Source organism: Saccostrea echinata, unplaced genomic scaffold (assembly GCF_033153115.1).
Source record: "Saccostrea echinata isolate AGI-Se365-2 ecotype Australia unplaced genomic scaffold, CSIRO_AGI_Sech_v1 ptg000029l, whole genome shotgun sequence".
NCBI classification, from domain to species: Eukaryota; Metazoa; Mollusca; class Bivalvia; order Ostreida; family Ostreidae; genus Saccostrea; species Saccostrea echinata.
In genome coordinates this window covers 5,312,062-5,336,683 of record NW_026889778.1, presented here as the reverse complement: position 1 = coordinate 5,336,683, position 24,622 = coordinate 5,312,062, and the positions used below count along the sequence as shown (strand labels likewise).

Genomic DNA, 24,622 nt, shown 5'->3' with positions numbered 1-24,622 from the left:
TGTTGATACGATATATCCCGGTGAGCTTGGGATAAAGGATACCACAGAATCTGACACATCTGTTTCATATTTGGATATTTTACTTGAAAAAGACGTTAATGGTAATCTAACAACCAAGCTTTATGATAAACGTGATGACTTTAACTTTTCAATCGTCAACCTCCCTTACTTATGCAGCAATATACCTTCATCACCTGCATAGGGGGTTTATATCTCTCAGTTGATTCGATACGCAAGAGCATGCTCTACGATTATACAATTTCTAAAACGAGGTAAATTATTGACAAGCAAGTTGATGAAACAAGAATATCAGCAGCCTCGTTTAAAGTCATCATTTCGTAAGTTCTATGGTCGATACAATGACCTTGTCAGCAAATACAATTTATCATGGAGTCAAATGCCGACTGACATTTTTCATACTAATTGTGAGGCCATTATTTACACATTGAATTGTCGACGGATTTTCCGTTATTTCCCGATCATGACAAGGAGCATACGGCAGGTGTGACCGGTCGGCAGGGGATGCTTACTCCTCCATGGCACCTGATCCCATCTCTGATGTTTTTGAGGTCCGTGTTTGCTCTGCTCCTATTTTGTATTGTTTAATGGACTTTAGAGCTTGAATACTGTTCGTTATCTCCATATATTTCGTTAAAAATCTTCTCAAGAACCAAATGCGGGTCTAGTACTGGCGCACCGCCCCTCGTTTGATATTTTACTGGCTTTTATAAATTCTGTTTGTTTAATATGTATATTCTAAACCCCCATCCCCCCCCCCCCGGTTCTGAAGTTTCTTAATCCACCACTGAGAACAGGAGTAGGCCCGTGATTAGTGATGTTTTATGGAAACATCCTCAGGTAGTGTAGATTCAAGTATCTTCAAATCATGATCCCCGGGGCTAGGGTGGGGCCATTTTGGGCGATCAAATTTTTTACACAGGAATACATGTATATAAGAAAATTCTTAAAAATCTTCTTCTCAAAAACAGCATAGCAATGATTAATCATATTTATATGGAAACATTGCCATGCATTTTCATACGACATGTGCATGTACTGATGGACGACAATATGCACAGAGAGGGTAGATACATATTGTCATTGGCGACAATATGAAAAGGACGGCAAAATGTACCGTCACAATCACGCTATATGAAATAGCATACGAGACACTTAAGTGTGACTTACACACCAATAACATTCACAAAACTACCATAAAAAACAACAAAAAAAAATCTTTAAGCAACAAGGTCTGTGGGGCGACATTATGTGCAGCGAGGGTAAGGCACATAATGTCGCCAGCGACAATATGTACATATGTAACCTTTCAGTCGGCGATAATATGTACCGATGGCCGTCAATATGTGCAGTGAGTGTAGGTACATATTGTCGCCGACGACAATATGTACAAAACGACAATAAGTACCGTCACACACCTTCTATCTCATAAACTCTCCTGGTCACTGATACCAGTAGAGCTAAAAATGTTTTCCATATGTTACCTGTTATATTTTGAAAGAAACATTCAATAACAAGTCAGTGTTAAAAATTTGTAACATTTAATTCATAAAACATCAACAATATAACATCACTGCGTTGACAGTGATTAGGATAACATGTCAATTCATTATTAAGCTCCAATATGCAAGAATATCTTGCAAAAAGACTCCACATGTAGTGAAAAAATGCAATACTAAGTGAAACATCACTGTATGCAGTGTATTTGACAAATTATTTATAAAACAACAAAGTGACTATTTTCATCCGCTTTACGCAGTGTATTTAACAATTTTTTTTTATAAAACAACGAAATGACTATTTTCATCCGCAACTTCAAAAAAAGCTTTCATATAAAATGTGCCTACAATACTAACAGTGGAGTACATGTGTACCTACAACTGAGTCAAAGTAGCTATCTATATTGGTAGCAGCGAAAAAGTAAAGATTATTGGGTGAATTGGTTCTGAAATTTTCATAAATGGAGAATTATTCGACAAATTTTGTTTATGGTTCACTTTATCATAAAGCACTGACTTAACAGTTCAAAGCAGTAGTCTAGTACTGAATAAATATGGATTATATATGACACCAAAAACCAACACTTAATACTCATTCACACAAGTATCATTAAATATATGGTTAAAAAAAGTTTTCTCATAAAACCAAGAATAAACTCTAGATTTTAGGGTGTCACAGCATAGTAATCGTCACGAATCTTTTCTGACAGATGTACAAGATTTATTAAATAAGTTCCACTATAATAGGGTACCATATACTCGAATTTTTTAGCAGGATACTGGTGTACTTTAGAAGTTTTGTAGTAACCCACTAAAATTTTAACAACTAAATTTGCATCCTTGTGTATAAGTACTGAATACTAGAAAAACAAGTGACCAGTCTGTTGTTAAACATGTCTGTCATCTGGTACTGGATTTGACTTAAAACTTCTGATTAAATCAGTATTGAAACATCTATTAAACCTACTGAAAACTCATCTAGAAGATGGACTTTCTTTTTGCAGTATCATGGAACTCTGTTTCCCCCCAAAATAGCTCCACTAAAATTATTGGCATACCTTTGAGCAATCAAAATGTTAAAGTTTACACCCAAGAAACCTGTTTTACAGTATCATATTGAAGAAAAAAATTGTGGGCCTGTGATGAGAACAAAAAGAAAGTTAACAATTGTAATCATAAGAGTGTCTAATCATAGTGAGGGTCATGACCTATAGACAATTATAAGCATCACAGTAAGGGTTATGACCCTTCTGTTAAATTTTAAAACAATGGCTGCCTTATCAAGATAAAGAGAAAAATTAGTATACTAAAACAATAAATATGCACAGATTATATGCCAAATGGCTAAGGGACATAGCTGTTATGGTTTTTTTTATATACTCCTAGTTCTAAGTTTATTTTTAAAATGCAGAAGAAAAAAATTACTGTTGGAAATCATCAATCAGATAATGTTTGGATTCTAAAGCAATACTCAACACAAACAGAAATTAGACAGAATATATACAAAAGCTTCTTCATTGGCTAAAAAAAAACATTTTTTTTTTAAATGTAACATTACCCAAATATTGTAATAAGCGTATTCAATATATTTTATATTTGAAATATAAATACAATCTATGTGTCTTATAAGAAAATCATAATTTTCTAAGAGAGAAAATATAGCACCTTACTAATTGCCCACATAAAACGATACCAATACATGTATCAATTTTATAATGGCTCAATCAACATAGTGAAAAAAGCTGCTACTGAAGAAATATAGATAGAAATGATATATGGAAAAAAACCATGGACTGTGGCTTAAAACATATCAATTAGGTTAGTCCCCTTTTGTAGAAAAGATCTTTAACATGAAAAACAAGATGAGTTTTTGAAACACTGATGCCCCCGTATGGCAGCTCAAGGCCAAGGTTAAAACTTTTTTCAAATGTAGGTTTCATTTCCAGGTCAAGGTTAAGAGGTCAAAAGTGTTATTTCTCTAAGAAAGGTCTTGTCACAAGGAATAAATATCTGAAATATGAAAGCCCTAGCTTAAATCTGTCATAAGTTATGGACAGGGTTAAAGTTTTTGCAGACAAAAAGACAAACAGATTAGCACACAAACAGACAGCTAGAAGGACAGGTAGACCAAAAACTATAAGCCCCCAAATCTTCGATTATGGGGGCATAAAATATTCAACATCTGTACATTAAAAATTTACAAATTTACATACTACAGCAACTTACAAGTATCAATGTTAACAACTGTTCCATGAATAACCTTAATAACAGATAACTCCATAGAACAACAATTAATACTACAAACAATTTTTTTTTTTATAAAAGTAACAGTAAAAAATATAATTTTCTCCTAGTTGACAATCTCTGGAATGCCCAACATCCTGTCTTTATTGGAACTGCTGCCCGACAAACCACATGGCTGGCTAAGTGGCGACTGAGGCATCGCAATGTAAGGCCCGTCAAAATTGACCGGGATACTAATAGGATGATAAATAGAATTTTTACCAGACTCCTTCTTCGGAAAAATGTTGTCGAGAAATGAAGGATGGATGCAGATGGGGAGATAATGAGTTCCATCAGGGTTTAACACAAAGGCTGGCAATGGAATGTTACTAGACTGACAATCACTTCCAGAAGAGCTGCTATGAACAGAACTAGTTTCACTACTGTGGGGGCGAGGCTTGTGACGCAGGTACTTCCTCCTCATTTTTTCATCTTCCCGCGAACTGCTGGAGGAAGTATCGCTAGAGGGTGTCCCCAGGTGATGATGCTCCCTTTTCTCGTCCTGGGAGAACCGCTTCATGATGTTGTGTTTTAATTTATAAGCATGACTTTCCTTAGAACTTCCATTATGACTACTGTCTCTATCAGAATCAGTGGAATGACTTAATTTCTCTGTGGAGTGACTGCTGATGGAGTAAGACCCCTCGGTCTCCTCACGACCCTGTGCCTGGTGCCCCTCGGGATTCCTCGTGGACATAGGATACAGATAGGACTCCTCAGAAATGTTTGACCCACTGTAAGAGTGGCTAGAACTGCTGAAAGAACTCGTGGAGGGTTCTTTGGGTAAAAGGAGAGTCCTCAAGAAACGATCCTGGTTGTTACTGGGTGTGGCCTCTGGAAGGGCTGATCTAGGGGGGGCCACCTGGGGCTCAAGCATCAAAGTACTGGAACTCTGATTGCTATTTGTGTCACTAATTACGATCTCATCAGATTTCATGGGTCTGGCATGATCTAAAGAAATCAAACATAACAGATTAACAAAAATTTCTTCATGTCTGTAAAACATCCGTCTCTAGTACTTCAAACATTTTATCACCAGAAATGTGTCTACACATTCTTTATTTTTTCTTAGATTGAATGTCTTTAATACTGGGTTTCAACTCAGGATTAAATCAATTAAACATATATTGCTGCAGAACAGTTTAATCATTTACTACATGTACATTCTTAAGTTTAAATGGACAGTGATATATCTTAGACTTATTGGAACGGATGAAAAACCAAGGTATCAAAAGACTCAAATTTATAATACTATCAGAACCATTGACCTTTTCAAAATAAACCCTTTAATTGATTAAACATGCGGGTGTCTCTGATATGGAATTATACCGCCTTATCCTCCAAACTTTGTTTGGAGGATAACCTAACCTTCCTAACTCCACAAAAAAACATATACCTTTGACATGTTTGGGGAGGAATTTCTGACTGGCCTGCTCCAGATGTTTTCCGATGTTTATACACACTGGGTCCTTGATGTCCCGACCCTCAAACTCCACATAATACCTCATCACTTCATCCTGACACTCCTTGAAGCCCATGTAGAATTTATCCTCACAACAAGCCCGGCCTGCACCATCTACCTGGAAATTCTCCAAATGCCCACCTGTATAAGTAAAGCAGGTACATAATGATATCAAGGAATTAATCAAATGCAGACAACAGATTACTGTGATTTTCCTGATGATGCTTTCAAAATCACTCCAGACGCCTCTAATTTTGAACATCTATACTTCTTTCATTCATATAAAATATAGGGCTTTGCTATAAGTTTGATCATTTTGTGTGTGTGCAAGACAGCGGCTCAAAAATCATCATTATTTATATTCGGTTACATTTTTAGATAAAACAGCTTGTTTATAATAATCCTTTCTTTTTGTGTATGTGTGAGAGAGAGAGAGGGCTCAAAATCATCAATATATTTTGTTACATTTATGAATAATACATCTTGTAAAGATTCTGAAGACTTGCTTTGATGAAGAATATAAATATTTTGTTTAGGTGACGTTGAGCTTACCATGGAAATTGTTGAGATTCTGTAGATGCCTTATATGCTTTGATGCCATCTCTATAATCTCTGTCTTCTCGATCCTCCCCTGACCCTGAAAACAAATCAGTAACACAATGAATTATCCTTAACAGGAATAACCCCTTCACATTAATTTTCTGCTTAAAGTTTAAAGTTCACTGCAGAAAATTCAGGGACAAAACCACTCCAACTACAAAAAAATCACAACCCTGTGGTTTCAACAGCAAATGTACATAATTATGTTTCATAGTAAAAAATTTAAAAAAAAAAAAGGGGGGGGGGGGAACAATCTTTCTCTTCAATTCCGCATTTTATTAGATTTCGCTTAATTCTGTAGACCTACTACCAGTGAATATACCTCCCTCTCAATTTGTTGCCCTTAATTAGTCCTTTGTTTCTGACATAACTAGCATGCCCCACCTAAGAAATTTAGTTGGACCTGCAAAACATAATTTCTCATTTTTTTCAAACATATCTTGATTCACCCAAGGTAATACTTTTGATTTATTATAATTCTCCACAACTGCTTGACTGCGATAATTTGCCTATCATACTTAGTATAATTTTTTCCTCCTTTTTTGAGATAAATTGTTTTATATTAGAAATAATTTTCCTCCCCTTTTGTTGCTCACTATCATGCTTTACCTGAGATATTGAGACTAACCTGCTTGAGATAATTTGCTGGGATCAAACGACTGAGTTCCGCCAAGCAGTTGTTCATGCGATCTCTCCGCCTCTTCTCTATAATGCGGTGGGACATCGGGTCCTGTGAGATGTAAATATTCATTATTATAACAAATTCTTTAGTAAACAGTGCTTGTTAAGTTGCACAAACAAGTACATAAAAGCATGAAAAAGATTTTATCTTAAATTTTCAAAAGAAGCAAAACCAATGCATGTTACTGGTTAGGCAATTGATTATGAAAGTACCAATGGCCCAAAGTAGGTCAACATGACCTACAAGTTTTAACACACTCTGAAAACCCAAGATGCATCAACTGACAAAGTTTGATGAATTTAAGCCCATTATTTTCTTAAATATTAGGATATAGTCTTAAAATGCCAAAAGTAGGTCACAGTGACCTACTTTTTGGTTGACACACTTTGAGGACCCAAGATGCATCAAATGACAAAATTTGATGATCCTATGCTTCAAAGTGTCCAAAATATGCCTCTAAAACAATTTGAAAATGAATACCTGTAAAATTCAAAAAGTAAAGTCACTGTGACGTACGTTTTGATAAATATGTTTTAAGGCTCCAAAGTGCATCCATGTACAAGGTGATTCACAAGGTGAAGTGACATTGAAACCATGCCCTTTGCCCCAGGGTGATGCCTTGAACAACTTTTAATCTACAACATATTTTCATCCTTGTACGTAGGTTTGGTGATAATCTGCCCAGTGGTTCTTGAGAAGAAGATTTTTTAGCAACCACTTCATTTGTTTTTGTTTCTCAAATTATCTCCCCTTGTTTAAGGGACACAACTCTAGTTTTGTCCAAGGATACTCTGTACAAAAATTTGAAAAAAATGACTAAGGGTTCTTGAGATATGGCCCATTTTCCAGAAAATTTATGCACACTGCACAAATGGCCATTTGTGCAGTGGCCATAGCTCAGAAGAGCTAAATACAGTTACACAGTGAGTCATCCCCTAACATATCATTTTTTTCCAAAAACACAGTTTCTCAAGTGCTAAATTGACATGATCTTTATATATTATCATAACAAAATTAATATCAATCACTGGCCTTGACCTTACAGTTTCTCTTTTCATTTGTCATCTATTACCTCTAAGTGGTGTCTCTGAAACAGAGTATCCAATCTTTCTTGTTTGAAAACTTAAAATTTTTGTCGTGGCACTTGACCATATTTTTTACCCGAATAAGTCACTTTCTACTGCCACTATGCCTCTCTGTAAACAAGCATGCCTATCCCTGTCTATGACCTTGACCTTTGGTATACTGACTCTTGAATGATATTCCCTCCTCTGTCCACTATGTGTTTCAAGTACTAGATTTGAGCATTAGCCTTAGCTGAGACCCAATTACTGCCTTACACCTATTGTTGAAATTTGATCCACATAACCTAGCTCTGGCTTTTATGCTGCACCATGGCAAATATAACACTTTAAAGGGCAGCTACTATATTTCCCTAAAATGATTGATTCAGTGAACAAATATTTTTGTACAGGTCTACATATATTTTTTTAAATATAATAGCACATTTTTCATGCTTTACATGTATTGACAAAACTAATGGCACTATTACCCTTGGGACTTTAGGTTTCTTCACACATTGCAAATCAAACTCATCTGGGTTGATGGCAAAGTTCAAAGGTCTGAAATGAAGCAATCAAAATTAGAATTTTGTAGCATTGTTTTTTAAACATCAGCACAGACCCCTTCTGAGATATCATCCCCTACCATCACAGTACAACTCTGATGACATGTCTATTCATCACAATCATAACATACCAAATGTCCCAATTCATCCCATTAACATTTCTTACTTTCAATATAGCAACTCTTTTACAACTATTTTTTGTAAGGCTGACAATGGAAATTATACATATTTATGTCAGAGCTACAAAGTTTAGGTCAAGACTCAGACTATCTAGTTTAGCTCAGGGCTATCTATCTAAGCTTAGCTCAGGCCTACCTAAGTTTAGCTCAGGGCTATCTATCTAAGCTTAGCTCAGGCTTACCTAAGTTTAGCTCAGGGCTATCTATCTAAGCTTAGCTCAGGCCTACTTAAATGCGTGTCTACGAGAAAACCATGCAAAATCCAAATTTTATTATGAAAGGCATTGTGATCATTTTGACTGATTTTATTGTTTCTGATTAGCATCATGTGTCCTCTAATAAATCCCAGTATCAAAACTGTCAGGTACCTTTGGGGATCCCTATTATAGCCCTACATTCTATTTTTAGCACATTTTATGAAAATATTTTGAAAAACACCCATAGATTAAGAGAAAAAAATTGCAGGAAAAAATGCACTTTTATTCAAATGTTACATATTAAATAAATTTAAAGGAAGTGCTCTAACTAGAAATATTGTATTTAATTTCATTTATCAACACTGATTCTGTAAAAGTGGGGTCTAAAATTAGATTAAATCAATGTGTTTAAAATACCACTATCTTTAGAATGCTGTAAAAACCCAAGAAACGCTTAAAACATTATAAATATCAGTTTAATTGCAAAAATCCTTCAAAATCAATATATAGTTAAAAGGAATTTGGTTGCAAATGGCATTATGCTAATTTAAAAATAGATTGAAGTTGGCTGAAACTATTAGAAAAATTATCTCCCTTAGTGGAACTCTCCTTATTTAAAGGAATTAAAAGTGTGATGTCTTAATGGCAGACGAAAAGATGAAGTGTTGATTTGAGGACAATATTATGATAAAAGATCTCTAGCTTTGTTGAAAGATTGTAAAATAGATTCAGTTGAATATACAAGGTATTTTAAATGCAGCACATAAGACATTTCTGTCCGTGAAACGCTTCTTATCGTTAACCATCTTGAACCATACAGCTGTTATGGGACTTGGACAGTCTAATTTCTGTAAACATACCTACATGTACATGTATGTGTCAAACACAGAAATATACTTGGTCTACACTGGAAAAGGAAAAAAGAACATGTTGTCACCCATACCTGATAGGGGAGACGCTATTATGCAAACCCGTTAACCGAGAGGGTCAAGCTGAATGAGGTTTTGCCTGTTGGAACTGGTAAGAACATTATGCAGTTTAAAAACTTAAGAAATTTTGCTAAACCATTGAAATTAACTTAATTTCTGACCTTAAAGTTTTCAGAGAGACACTGTACATGATATTTGGGTTGTCAATAAGAAATGAAACAGATTTATAAAAAAAAAAAAAAAGCATGTTGGGGGTTCCTCCCCTTAGTGAGGGTTGAGAGGGCAATACCAGAGTAATTGGGGAATTATGTCATTATAGGTGAAGAAATTCCCCAGTCCCACAGGTCTTAAGGACAACCCTATACATGTAAATATAATATCACAAAGTGATATCATAATTGGAAATATTTACTGACTTTGTGTTTATAGTTTGTGAAAACCTATTGATATCAAGTTTATACATTTTACATGTCCAATCTATAATGATTTATATCTATCAACTAATTTGATTCCTAATTGTTACAGGTATATGCAAAAGATGTATAGAAACACACTTTAAAAAATCAGTATGGAAGTAAAGCTGAAGGAAGAGCTTAAAGGTACATATACATATACTGTGTGTTTATAATTATACGTAAAAGTTTTATCAAATTATTTCTAAAATTTACTCAGTAACTTATACATCAAGTTTCACTTATGAAGCAAAATTACCTGCTTTTATTATGTTATAGCTGAAATACATGTAAAAAGTGAAAACTCTTGAGCAGCAGTCCACTTGCTAATTCTTGTTCTCATTTGAGTATATTTAGTACTCACATAAATTAAGGATTCTACAGTAAATGTTGATGAATGGCTTTTACACTCAATAGTTTCATAATCTTGATCATTTCACATGTAAATGATCCGATCCTGTTTGGAAATAAAATTTCAATTGCATATTGTTTTGAATTAGTTCTAAAAATAAAATCTCAAGTGTGATTTCTGTTTCATTTTATGTGTACATAACTGGTTATAAGTATTCATGTAACTATGAGGATTATTAAGTATTGTATAGTTAATATTAAAATTAATGTTTATTCTTTAGCAGAAATGTGTTCCTATTGACAAGGCAACAATTGAATCAAACCAAACAGGTGATCACTTACTGTAATATAATATAATATTTTTAAGGTTCTACATAATAATAAAGATAATGTCAATGTTTAATATCTCAAAAAATAAAATTAACAAATATGTTTCATTTCCACACTGAAAAATATAACCAAGTGGACATTGTTCTCATGCAGTTCAATGACATGAACCAGAGTTTGTACATGTGGTTAACATTTTATAATGTATACATACAAGTTACTATAATCATGATAATATACATGTAACTGCTCATTCACATTACTGATAAGTAAAATAACAAAGAACAGTTTATGTGAAGTAAGGTCTAAATGGTGAAGATGCCTGAATATGTGACTGATAAACTGAAAAGTCCAGTCCATATAGTTCAAGTTTTGAGCTTTAAAATTATTTAATTATGATTCATTCAAAATGTTTCAGCATTAGCCTTTTTAGCATTAACTGTAATGTATAAGGGTATATATACTTCATGGCTTTTTCAATTATTTTACAGAGCAAAGAGTGGAGGAAAATGGAAGAAGTCATGGACTTAACAGAAAACATATGACCTAATACCTGCAGGTAACAGCCCCCCCCAACCCCCCCAACCCCCCCAATAAATGTTTATTGGTCTGTCCATTGGTCATTCTGTCTGCACATGTATGTACTATAACACTTTAATTTGGGAACAATATCTCTTAAAGCCTTTGAGCTTTTGCAATATCATTTCATATCACAACTCCTTACAGCCTAGAGAAGATCCCTATTGGTTTGAGGTCAAAAGGTCAAGGTTGGAAATTCCTACAATACAAAAAAAACTCAAATAATAACTTTAGTTTCCCTTGAGCTTTTTCTGTTAAATTTTATATCATAATTCCCAATGACTTAAAGAAATCCCCTTTGATTTCAAAGTTAAAAGGTTTAGTTGAAAAATTCATATCTTGCAATAAATAATGTCCTGGTGATAACTTTGGTTCTCTTTGAGGTCTTGAATTTATTTCTTTAATAAAAAAAGACACCAATTGACTTTAAGGCCAAAAGCTGAAAGGTTAAGGTTGACCTTTTTCTTTTTCCATCTGCATTTTTTTTTTGGTCCAGTTCTTCCATCCTCATTTTTTTCCATAAGTGGGGGCCACAATTCTCTGAATTAGCTTGTTTTATATTTGCATTGGATCATGTGCAGGTTTGCATTAAACTCAATTAGCCATTTAAGGGATTTGGATCTCTTACAAAATAGGAAATAAAGGTGATTCAGGCTAGCATTGCCAAGGTCCCTTTGTTGTAAAATTGAAATTATTCCCTAATTCCCAATGTCATTTAGAACATCAAAATACATGCTCTTTTGCTTTTGGGTATAAATGAAAATTTACTGTACTAAAATGTCTTCTTTGATTATCATAATTATTGCAATATCAATTATGAACTTTAATTCAAACATCAATTTGTCATTGCTTTTACAGATTTTGAATTCATATCATCAGTGCATATAAATTGGTCAAAAGATGAAAGATCTCAGCATAAATTGTTCAATCATGCAAAGCATATCCTGTCAAATGGAGATTACCCTCCCTTAAAGTGTCAAGTATCTCAGAAATTGGACTATTTGCAATGCTGTTCAGGAATATTTTACAGTCAGTACATTTAGCAATAGGGCCTGTTGCACCATGCCAAGGTACAGAGTTGATGCTTCAAGCTGTCGACGGCATTCCAAAGGAAAAGGATGAAACTTTTTTTTAGCTTACCTGAGCCGAAGGCTCAAGTGAGCTTTTCTGATCGAAATATGTCCATTGTCTGTCGTCGTCGTTGTCGTGGTTGTAAACTTTTCACATTTTCATCTTCTTCTCAAGAACCACTGTGCCAATTTCAACCAAACTTTCCACAAAGTATCCTTGGGTAAAGGGAATTCAAGTTTGTTCAAATGAAGGGTCACACCTTCTTCCAAGGGGAGATAATCATGAATTTGTGAAAAATTGATGGCATCACCTAAAAACTTGTCAAGAACCACTGTGCTTGAAAATATGAAACTTATATGGAAGCATCCTCAGGTAGTGTAGATCCAAGTTTGTTCAAATCATGACTTCCAGGGGTAGGGTGGGGCCACAATGGGTGATCAAAGTTTTACTTAGGAATACATAGGAAAAAGCCTTTAAAAATCTTCTTCTCAGAAACAGCAAAGCCATGATTGATCATATTTAAAAGGAAGCATCCTCAAGTAGTGTAGGTTCAAATTTGTTCCAATCATGACCCCCGTGAGTAGGGTGGGGCCAGAATGGTTGATCAAAGTTTTGCATATAATACATGTACATAGGAAAAATTTGTAAAAATCTTCTTCTCAAGAACAGCAAAGCCATGATTGGTCATTTTTATATGGGTGCATCCTCAGGTAGTGAAGATTCAAGTTTGTTCCAGTCATGACCCCCCCTCCCCCCAGGGGTAGGGTGGGGCCACAATGGGTGATCAAAGTTTTACATAGGAATACATAGGAAAAAGCCTTTTAAAATCTTCTTCTCAAGAACAGCAAAGCCATAATTAGTCATATTTAAATGGAAGCATCCTCAGGTAATGTAGACTCAAATTTTGTTCAAATCATGACCCCCCCCCCCCCCCCCCCCCAAGAGAATAGGGGGGCCATAACAGGGGATCAAAGTTATACAAAGGAATACAAATGTTATATCAATAAAAATTGTCTTGTTAAGAACAGCATAGCCATTATTTGTCATATTAATTCAAATATTATTTTGCTTTATTTCAGCGTAGTAGCTTCAAATGAGTTTTTAATTTTTTTTTTTTTTTTGACAATTTAAAATTAGAGATCATCTTAGTAATAAAATTTTTTATAATGTTGCTGTCTTTAAATTTTCTCTGTAAAAGTAACATGTACATGTACATGATACATTTGGTATTTTTCAAATGCAGTTGAAGGAATTTAATTGAGCATTGTCAAATATTTCATTTAAATACTAGTTGTGTTTTTATGACTTTATGGTATAAAAAAGACATAAACTTTGTTCTGTTCATTCATTTGTATAATTTTAGGGCAAACAAAATCAGCATTTTTATAAAATGTTTTGCATGTTTAAAAACAACTTTTGCAATGAAGAACTGTATGAAATTTGGGCAACACTGTGAAAAAGTGGATTTTATTTACTGATGTGTTCACACTTTTGAACAATCTCTCTGTTAAACTTGCAATTTTATGTATTTGCAGTTTTTGCAATGTGCATTTTCATGCTAAGGGATCCTGTAAAATGAGCCCCATAGCTACATGTATAGCCAGTTCATTGCTATAATACATTAAGCCTTGTCAAAAACTCATGATTTTTAGCTCTACTGGTTAGAGACCAGAAGAGCTTATGCGATAGTAAGGGGTTGGTCGTCTGTCTGTCCGTCAACAAAAGCTACTCCTACAGTTTTGGTCTGATTCCAATATTACTTGGCACAAGTAAAGTACACTGAGATACATAATTTTTTTTATCGGATTTTGATTTTGATGAACGGTGTTGCTATGGTTACTAAAATAGAAATTTCTGTAAAATTCTTTTAAAATCTACTCCCCCTTTAGTTTTAGTCAGATTTCCATGAAAAGAGACCAAATCAAGGATCATTATTCTATTTATTTCTGTTACAAAGTCAAGTCCAACTGCTACTTATCTCTTCCTTTGTTAGAAGTACAAACCAGTAGAGCTACAGTCTCGAAAAAGACTTCTGGTTAAACAAATATTCAAATCATGCATCTTTGTGACATTCTGGATAAATATAAGCTAATTTCAGTCATGAAGATTGAAGGTCATGTGCCTGAAATGATTTAACGTTCAAAATGTAATCACTCTAGTAGTCCAGTATGCCTTTCTACCCAGATATTGTGTAATTTTGCTAGGGTGAAAAAATCAACTAATTCAAATGTGCCACCAAATTGCCTGTTATTTTTACTTAAATATCTTAAAACAAATACTTCTTGATAAAAAATATAATCACTGAAGTGTCTCTTAAAATTCTATGCCTGTTTTTTCTACAGAATATCCCTTAGAATTATTGTGACCTTTTTGCACTTGCAGTTCAGCACTTACAAGAGTGAAAACTCCATTAATTTAAATTTGCAACCAAAATCCCATTAATACTAAATAATATATTTAAAAACAATCACTTTTTAAAAATATGAAATCAATGGAAGCGTTTCTTGGAATTTTATAGCTGTTTTTCTGCAGACTATTCAAATATCTTTATTTCTTACAATTATCGTGACCTTTTTGCACTCGTAGCTCTTCACATTCAAAAAGGTAGGTGGAAAAAATTCTGTAAATATTTTTTTCAAAGGTTTTAATTCCTTAAATCCATTAGTTATGAAGATATTATGGAAATTTTTTATACACAAACAGAATATGTACAAAAGGTGTTATTTTTCCATACTGGGTATAGAAATAGGCTGACGATAAACTAATTCTCCCTGTATCCATGGTAACAAATCAAATGACGTCACCAAACTTACGCAGTAAGTAAGTGACCTTGATCTCACTTTGTATGCAAAGTTTCAAGAAATTTTGAAAAACTTGCTTTCATAGCATTCTGCATGGTTTTCTCGTAGACACGCATTTAAGTTTAACTTAGAGCTGGGAGATTTCTTAAGCATCTAGTTGATTATAAAAGTCCAACAGATTATGATGTATTTTTTTCTTCAGACAAGAACAGTCAGCCCTCCCCTTCTTGAATTATTTGATAATTATTTTTTGCTGAATATGCCAGTATGTCTCTTTGTGTTTACAGCCTCTTGGTGGCCTTCACATTATCATCCTTTTATTTAACATAGGTAACCAATAAAACTATCTATACTTAGAAGTCTCGAAAGTCCATTAATTATACTTTGGAACTTCCATTATTAATACAAAAAAACAAAAACCAAAAGGAAAAAAATAGAAATGCTATGCTTATAATGATGTTAATGGTTTTGATATAATCAGTTACAAAAGTATGCCATACTTGAATTAAAAAATAATAATAATAATCCAACATTTCTCAAAATTATTTCTAAGATACAATGTACCACAAAAAAAATATATACATTAAAGTCATTAATCTAAACAATACATGTATAAAACAAAAAGCAATCAGACATTGGCAGATTAATATAATGTATAATCATAATTATGACTGGAATATTCTGGATATAATGTTAATATTTCTTCTAGTATATATATAAAATATGCACATTTTTATCAATCTTAAATTTGGCTGTTAATTTTGTAACTGAGACAAATATTTGTCATTACTGCATATTTATCATCCTTTTTGTGGGTTTTAATTAAAATTCAATTAGTATAAGTTATAGCTGCATGCAGACACGTCTAGATTAGACTAGCTTTAACATGTTTAATAAGCTAAGGTATTGGTGATTGACATAAAACCACACAAACTGCCAAGGCTGAATATTTTCATTCTCAGGAAACATGGTTAACACGCAATTTTCATCTTAGAAATACACCTAATATTCTGAATTCATCATCATTAAATTGACCGACATAAAACCCAGAATATACCAGTCATTTCTGTACATCGCACTACTAATGAACAATACAGAATCTGATGTTCGCATATTGTAAGCTGACATGTATTATTATTAATATTTAAATGTATATGCTTTCAGAGGTTCAACTAAATATTTTTACATCACGGTAATATACATCCACAATTATAAATCAATATTGTTCAGCGTGCCCAAATATTATTTTGTATTTTTATATCTAGTGTCAAAATGATAAAAGGTGATGATAAAGAACAGTGATCAATCTCATTATCTGTAAATAATACAAAAAGTCAACCGGGCAAAAATACCCCTGTAAACACCAGAGGTGGGATCAGGTGCCTACAAGGATTAAGTATCCCCTCAACAGGTCACACCCACCATCTGATCTGTTGATGACAGGTAAGGGGATTGTTATCCACAGTCAAACCAAGACATATGTTTATTTATAAATATAAGCACAAACAGAAATCTAATGTTTAGCATGTATTAATTGTTCCCCGCTATCACGCAAAAGTGAGGGGACCTTAAATCATTTTCATCTGTCTGTCTGTCACAAAAGCTTTAAACTTGGTCATAACTTTTGAATGATGGCTTTCATATTTCACAAGTACAGTTCCTGTGACCTTTCCAAATTTACTATGATTTTTTAACCTTGTGTCCTTGACCTTGAAGTTTGACCTACTTTTCAAAAATTTTAACATTACTTTTTACTTGCTCATAACATTTGAATGGAAAGAGATAGGGCTTTCATGTTTCACATGTACATTACCTGTGACCTTCCAAAATCTACTAGGATTTTGGACCCCTTGACCTGGATCTTGGAATTTGACCTTTTCAAAAATTTTAATATTAGTTACAGTACCCGCATCGTTATTCTTTACAGGATACACGATACGATAGGATACACGCACGATACGATAGGATAAACGCACGATACGATAGGATACACGCACGATAGGACAGGATACACGCACGATAGGATAAACGCAAAACACGATAAACGCAAAATACGATAAACGCAAAACACGATAGACCTGATAAACGATCTTCACGATAGGATAAACGCAAAACCTGATAAGATTGTTTCAAAATGCGAAACGTTTTTTTGACAAGACGAAAAGTTTTCTTTTTGATATACTATAGTATGATAATTTTAATTACTTACAAAGCAGCAAATCGAAATGATAAAACATTTTAAATTTATCATGATAAAACATTTGAAGTAATTATGCTTTGTAAAAGATATGGTCTTTTTGTCAATAAAATTGATCGTCATCAAATTGAAACTGTAATTATTTTAAGAATAATTCCACTCTATGATGGAAATTAGGCGATTTTTTTGTGTAATTATACAAATGTCGATATTCCTTCGAATCATTAAATTTGAAATTTGAGTCCGTAGATAAGCGAAGTTTTACACCCAAGTGCAATAAATTCACGAAACGCTATAAATATATTATTATTCATTATTTTCACAAATAAAACCTTATGAAATTCATGACAAACATTGATTATTTTTACGGAAAAACATGTAAAAGAAAAAATGAAATATTTGGATTCAATATCTTTTGCTAGAAGTCTGCGAAATATCCAAAATCAAATAATAGTTTGTATTTAATAATTCAAATCTTACCAAAGTCATAATCTTACTAGTCATAATTTAGGGGGGGGGGGGGGGTTGAAAAATTATTGTTATAATTATTTTAAGGTTAATGCTTTCTCCTCCAAGTTTTTACGAATTTGATTTATATTTTATATAAATTAATTATTTTTTTTACGTTTTAAAATTGCTGAAATTGCTAGTTGCATTGAGACAGACCGTGCACTGGACTGTGAATAATTAATCTTTCCCATATACAAATATATATGTCACACATATCCCATGCACTTAGAAATTATTTACATATTCCAAGTACATTCCAATTACATACATTGTATATGTATATATGAGGAAGGAGACTTGCGAAAAAAATCGAATTTCATAAAATTAATAAACGTCACTAGATCTGTCATCATCTATTAGCCGAAAAAATATCGCATTTCCATTCTTTTGTATTTATTTTGGTATTTTTATAGGCCTGTAAGATTAAGCTAGAATAGAGCATGCAGTCGTATAAATAAAAAAAAATGTTACAGTGTACCAGCATGTGTAGTATACAGTAGTAATATAATGCTTATATAATATTGCCCATCGACAATAATAATGTCTTTAGCCATTTTTGTTTGCTTTTCAAACATTTCTTTTTAGACCCCACCCCCTTCCCCCCGGCCGCCTCCAAAGAAATGATATTGCTTTCTTAGCGTGCCTGTGTTAAAAGCATTTACAATAACAGAATTTGTATCTACTATAGATACGTGTAAACTAAGCTTACAATGTATATGAATATATTTATTGGGTACTTAAACTTTGTATTAAATAACATTGAATGATTACGTACACTTGTTTACAACATATTAGAACAAACACAAAAAAATAAATAATAAATCAATTTCCACAATTTGACAAGTGTATTTTCGGATTGAATAATTGTCAATTATTGCTATTAGACTTTGTAATAATTGTTACAAAACTTATCTTATATAGGACGACATCGTCAAAATTAGACAAAACTTTGTACATTATGAAATTCTTAACCCCATTTGAGGCACAGTCAGCGGGGAAGCGGGGGGGGGGGGGGTCCATAACCCCCCCCCCCCAAAAAAAAATCCGATTCAGAAAGGCAAAAAAAAATTAAAAAAAAATAAATAAATAAAAATAAAATAGAATAAAAATAAATATTGAATTCTTCAAATATAGTCACGTATTATATGCAATCGATAAACACAAATAAAATTAAATACAAGGTATTTACCAGTCTTGTGTATCACCGCATAATCGGGTGATTTTTTTTCATGTATCTTTGAGACGCCTTTACATGTAACAACGACAGACAACACAGAAAACCCTAAGATCCAGAAGTACCGCAAGTGCATTTTTTTTTATTTGATCACACCAATCATGTTTATGACTGTAAACCTATAAAAATTACATAAAAATATACAAATGAACTAAATCAACGGAGTTTGGAGGACAAACCTCGCCTATATTTTATTTGATTCAATTATTCAATTTTTAAGATGTAACGGAAGTGTACATTTACCAATTTTCTTAGTATAAAATCTTTAATTGTTAATTAAGTGTTGTTCATAAAAATTATGAACAATATCCAGAAAATAAGTAGATGCATTTCATTGAAACCCAGTAGGGTTCAAGGTAAATACTTGACACCAGGTGAGAGTTAGAGTTCAGGTATGTCTACGTTGAATACACACGGGCCGGTCATGTAGGGGAAAGGGGGGGGGGGTGTCTTGACTTGACAAGAAGACAGTGTACTGATTAGGCAGGTAGGTGTCAGTTCTCTTGTCACGGTAGCGCTTCCACCTGTCACTAAGTTACGGTATATTACTTCATCTCCGCGCTGAAGTAGGTAAGATGTATAATAAAAATTTGTGTGGTTTTGTTTATTTATTTATTTATTTTTTACTTCTTCTAAATGCAGTAGTTAAATATGAATGACAAACATCTATATTATAATATATACTTATCAGAGAAAAATAATAATACAAAGGAACAACAAAACTTGCGCGCATAGACAACATTTATGTTTCCGTTATTGATAAAAAGGATAGCCTTAATAAAGATACTGATATTTGTTTATTCATAATTTATTTTTTGCACACATACCTAATGTTTTATGTTTCTATAATTATCAAAACAAAGTTAATAAAGGTCTCGCTTTTGTGACTCTAACTGTGTAAAGGGATGATAATATTTCTATTTTTGACAAAAATATTTCTCACATATCGACAAATAAAAAAAAATAACAAATGACTAAAATAGTAAATCGATTATTTCATGTACAAAAATAGAATTTGACTTTCGATTTGTGCTCTCTGCTTGGTGACGGTACTTGTTTATTAATTAATTAATTAATTAATCTATTTAATTTATTTATTTATTTTCTTTTAAAAATATACCAGAGTTAGAGTATTAATTTCTCTTTTTGTTCAACAGTTAGATTAATCCTAAATAAATTAACAAAACGAAAGATGAACTCGAGATATCTCGGGTGTTTCTTTTCAAGGTAAAGATAAAAAGCGAGGGTTTCCGAATGCACACGATAAACGCAAAACACGATACACGATAGAACCTGATAAACGATCTTCACGATAAACGCAAAACCTGATAAACGGAAAACACGATAGAAAACGCAAAACCTGATAAACGGAAAACACGATACGATAGGATACGATAGGATACACACACGATACGACAGGATACACGCACGATACGATAGGATAAACGCACGATAGGACACGATAGAATTGTAAAGAATAACGATGCGGGTACTGTATAACTTCTGAAACAGAGAAGATGATGCATTTGTATTTGACATGTGCATTATCTGTGACAAGACATTTTTCAAACATGTTATAATATTTGACCCCATGACCTTGAACAGTTGAAGTTTAACCTAATTTTCAACAATTTTAATGTTTGTGATAACTTGTTAATGAGAGAAGAAAGGGCATTCATATTTGATTAGTGCATCTACCTGTGACAAGAAGTTTCTAAATGTGCTATGATATTTGACTCCATGACCTTGACCTTTAAGTTTGACCTAATTTTTAAAAAAGTTATCATTCTGCAAATATTCCATTATTAAAACATGTCATAAATATCAAAGTGACACATTAAGTTACTGTAATCTTATTTAATAAATGGCAGTATCTGAGACATTATCACTGCCAGAATACAAGTAACAAGAACAGAGACATAAAGCACGATTCTAACGGAGATTATACATGTACTTGTAACTTAGTTGGAATTTTGTAAATGTTGAATGTACTTTAAATCCTTTTTACAATATTCTTAAATTCTACAATTGTAAATTAAAAGTTTATGTTCAAATTTATAATAAAGATTTTAAGAAGGAATACATTTTGAGTCAGTCACAGATTATCTACCTGGAAGAAGCATATTAGATCGACGTTTCAATGAAGATGGGAAAAATATATGCATGCAGCAAATACTAAGGGTGCAACGATAAACCGTTTGACGGTATATCGCGGTATATTTTTCCACGGTTCAATTCACGATACGCTAAACTGATATCGCGGTTCGATTCAATCGGTCCAGAATTATCCGAATTGTCCGTTTTGTTTCCTTTTTTACAATTTCAAAATGGCTTCCCTGCAAAACGTGTGGTCGCCGATAACGCATTACCGGAAGTTGAACTCATCTCCAGCATCTTACAGACCTCAGATTTAACACGGAGATGGACTTAATGTGATTATAAGTTATAGATATTAAGACAAATGATAAACTCTTTAGATCTAAACGTATTCTTTGGTAATACACGATATTTCATCAGGTGTGTATTTCGATGGAAATTCACTGTCTTGTTGACTAAAACATGTTAACACAAGAAATATGACAAGTGGTTTTCTACGTAAATAAAAGGAATAAAAGAATGAATGTATTCCATTTTCATTCCAATTTAAAAGGAAGATTATTAGGAAAGGTCCCCGTAGTTCCCTGTAAACATGGTAAATGTTCATCATTGGTTTAGAATATTGTCAAAACTGAAAGATCAACATAACAATCCAATTCAAGTTAAAAAAAATTTTTTTTAATTATCATTAAAAAATATGAACATTTTATATAACCCTGTCAAGTTTTAAAAAATATGATGACAAACTTGAAAGACTTTTTAACCTTGTCATGTATCGTGATACGTATCGTATCGTGAACTGAATACCGTGATACGTATCGTATCGTGAGGTTAGTGTATCGCTGCACCCCTAGCAAATACTGAAAGTGAAGAAAAACTATATGTACAAAAACTAAAGAGCCTAACCTCTTCTCAGCAACCCTGGATTTCAGAACCCTACTCTGCCTGGGAAGTGGCCGCCCCATGCGCCATGTGTATACTTCCGAAAAGTGGTGCAGTGCAATGATGGTATGCTGTGCCATGCGACATGCCCACAAAATGTGGCCATATATGGAAAATATTACCTTACTCTCAAATACAATATCAACAGTTTACTTATCTTGGTCTGTCCCTTTATCTCTATATTGGCAATTTATACATTTAAAAAAAATGGGGCATTCGGTTTAAATAAATATTTTTTAACACTTGCTGTATTAGATGACAAATGATTTATGAAGTTCTTAGAAACAGAACAATCACATCTACTAGTCAATGTCATATGATTTAAGGACATTGGCAAGGTTCCTGGTTATTGTATAGAATTTTTCAAGAACTTTTGAGTAGGTTTAAATGTACTAAACAGGTTATATTCTGGATCGTTTTACCTACCAATCCATCATTCTTTTTTAGATTTTGTCAAATTAGTGTTTTCACAATTCTTAATGCATTTCCTATGTAAAATGTTGATAAAAGGGACCTACATAATTTTTCACCATAATATTTCTTCAAAATCCATTTATTTCATACAGCTTTTGTATTATATACATTATTGTATCTTCATTTCCTATGACTTCTAGATATTTTGGCTAAAAATGTATATTTAGAAACAAGACATGGGTATATCGGCACCGATCATTATTTTGGAGTTGCGTCCCTTAACAGCTAAAATTGGTCAAGAGACTGGTTGATTGTTTTATCATGTAATTGACTGAATTGAAACTCATTGTCATAAAAATATTGTCATGGATTTATTTTTGACTTTTATTCGTAGTTACTAAATGCCGATTCCTTCACATGACCTAAGAACTGTTCTCAGTCGGCATGGTCGACCTACCTTTCAGCATATGTCACATCTTTGCCCTTTCCAGCAAACTGAGCATAACTATGGTAAATAATGACCTGTTGGCTCTTTGTCCCTGAATACAATGTACAACAAAGCCATTACAGCTTTTCTTTCTTGCTGTATAGATGATTCTACCCGTTGAAGGAGGTACACGTGCTTATGTTTACCTCTGTAACATACGCTATATTGGTTTTCACTGCTTAGAGAATTCTACACGGGAGATCACTCTCAATCACTATTTTATAAGCGAAAAAACCCATGTATTAAACCTTTTTTCTCCGGAAAACCCTGACTTGCCAATGTCCTTAATTGTCAATTCTAATGACATTTATTTTTTAATTTCTTAAATTTTGTTGTCAAAGATATATGCATTATCACAGCATCATATACTATGATATATTTTAGAATTTTAACATATTTCTTCTTGGCCCCTTAAATTTCAAAATGGCCCATTCATTTTATGAATAGTAGGGCCATTGGCCCAACCTGATTGAGGGGATGGAACTGATGAGGGTATATATCTTCAATATCTGACAAAATTAAGGCACATACTTATTTCACTACAATTTCCAAAGTGTGATAGGGGTGGTACAAACTGAAGCAAATGATCCCCCCCCCCTTGGGTTTGTTTGAAGAGTGCTCAGTGCTGCATGTTCACTCCATCCATGATGCAGAGTATCCCTAATAGATTTTTGGGTCCATTAGGGGAGAAATTAAGCATTGAATTAATATTGCCCCCTTTTTTGAAAGACAGTTATAAAATCTGGCTGATAAGCATTTCCCTTTCATTAACAAACATGCAAAGCATTGCTGTCATAATAAGATTCCTTAACATGGACGGAGTTGGTACAACTTTTAATTTTTGTTTAAAAAAACCCATTTGATTCCTTTCCTTTTCCTCTTTCTTAATTATATTTTTTGAAGTTTAATAAATATGGGGGGGGGGGGGGCGTAGGGGTTAAGAGTCGGTGGAATCTCGAATGAACACTTTTTTGCATCAAACTGTGCCGCATGCAAAATCCATACAGTCAGAATACACTAACACATGTTAACCTGCATGCATTTTACACACACGTCACAGAAAAAAAAGCATGCAAATTAATTATTTATGCCGAAAGAATAACAATAGGCACATTCATATAAACTAAAAATAATTATCATTTGCATTACTATTTCTATTTAAATTGTGTTCTAACCCACACCCCCCTTTTTCAACTTCAATCTCCATCGCAGTATCATAATGTCAACAAATACACTTGCCATGTGTATCGACACGTGCGAAACTGGTCTATTTATAGATCTTGACCTAAATTGGGGCACAGTACGGTTCAATACATACACATGTTCATGCGCTTTCATACCGAAATTTTTTTTGTGAAAATAAAATTACTTTCCTGTTTAAAAATGCACAATTTTTTTGGCTAATAGGAATTTGTAAACATACAACGGCGCAAAACTGCTCCGTTTCCGGTTTTAAAATTCCTTACCTGTCATTAACTTCGAGTTTTATCCTCTTTGCCGTCTGGTCTTCTACGCAAGTCTCCATTCTTGTTTAATCTGCCATTTCTAAGAAATATTTACAAAAACACGAATTTTAATAGTCAACCGTCCTCCATGAAAATTGAAACGTGTTACAAGCCTGGCATCCACATTCATGCTATTCCTCACGTGTCGAACATTGTAAACTGTGACGTCACCTGTCAGG

General features: G+C 33.3%; 1 protein-coding gene and 1 long non-coding RNA gene across 2 annotated transcripts; one reads left to right on the top strand and one right to left on the bottom strand.

Annotated features, from left to right (window-relative positions):
* Positions 1–1,542: 1,542 nt before the first annotated feature.
* On the bottom strand, positions 1,543–24,622 carry LOC133195508 (hairy/enhancer-of-split related with YRPW motif protein-like). Its single transcript, XM_061331367.1, has 6 exons — positions 24,405–24,622; positions 8,097–8,166; positions 6,491–6,592; positions 5,815–5,899; positions 5,197–5,403; positions 1,543–4,751 (listed from the first exon to the last, which is right to left on the bottom strand). The coding sequence occupies exons 1-6, from the start codon at positions 24,461–24,463 to the stop codon at positions 3,868–3,870; spliced, it is 1,407 nt and encodes a 468-aa protein (XP_061187351.1). The 5' UTR covers positions 24,464–24,622; the 3' UTR covers positions 1,543–3,867.
* LOC133194384 (uncharacterized) lies at positions 9,022–13,150 on the top strand. Its single transcript, XR_009722069.1, has 5 exons — positions 9,022–9,567; positions 10,002–10,075; positions 10,561–10,609; positions 11,098–11,165; positions 12,044–13,150. It is a non-coding gene; the product is annotated as an uncharacterized LOC133194384 (long non-coding RNA).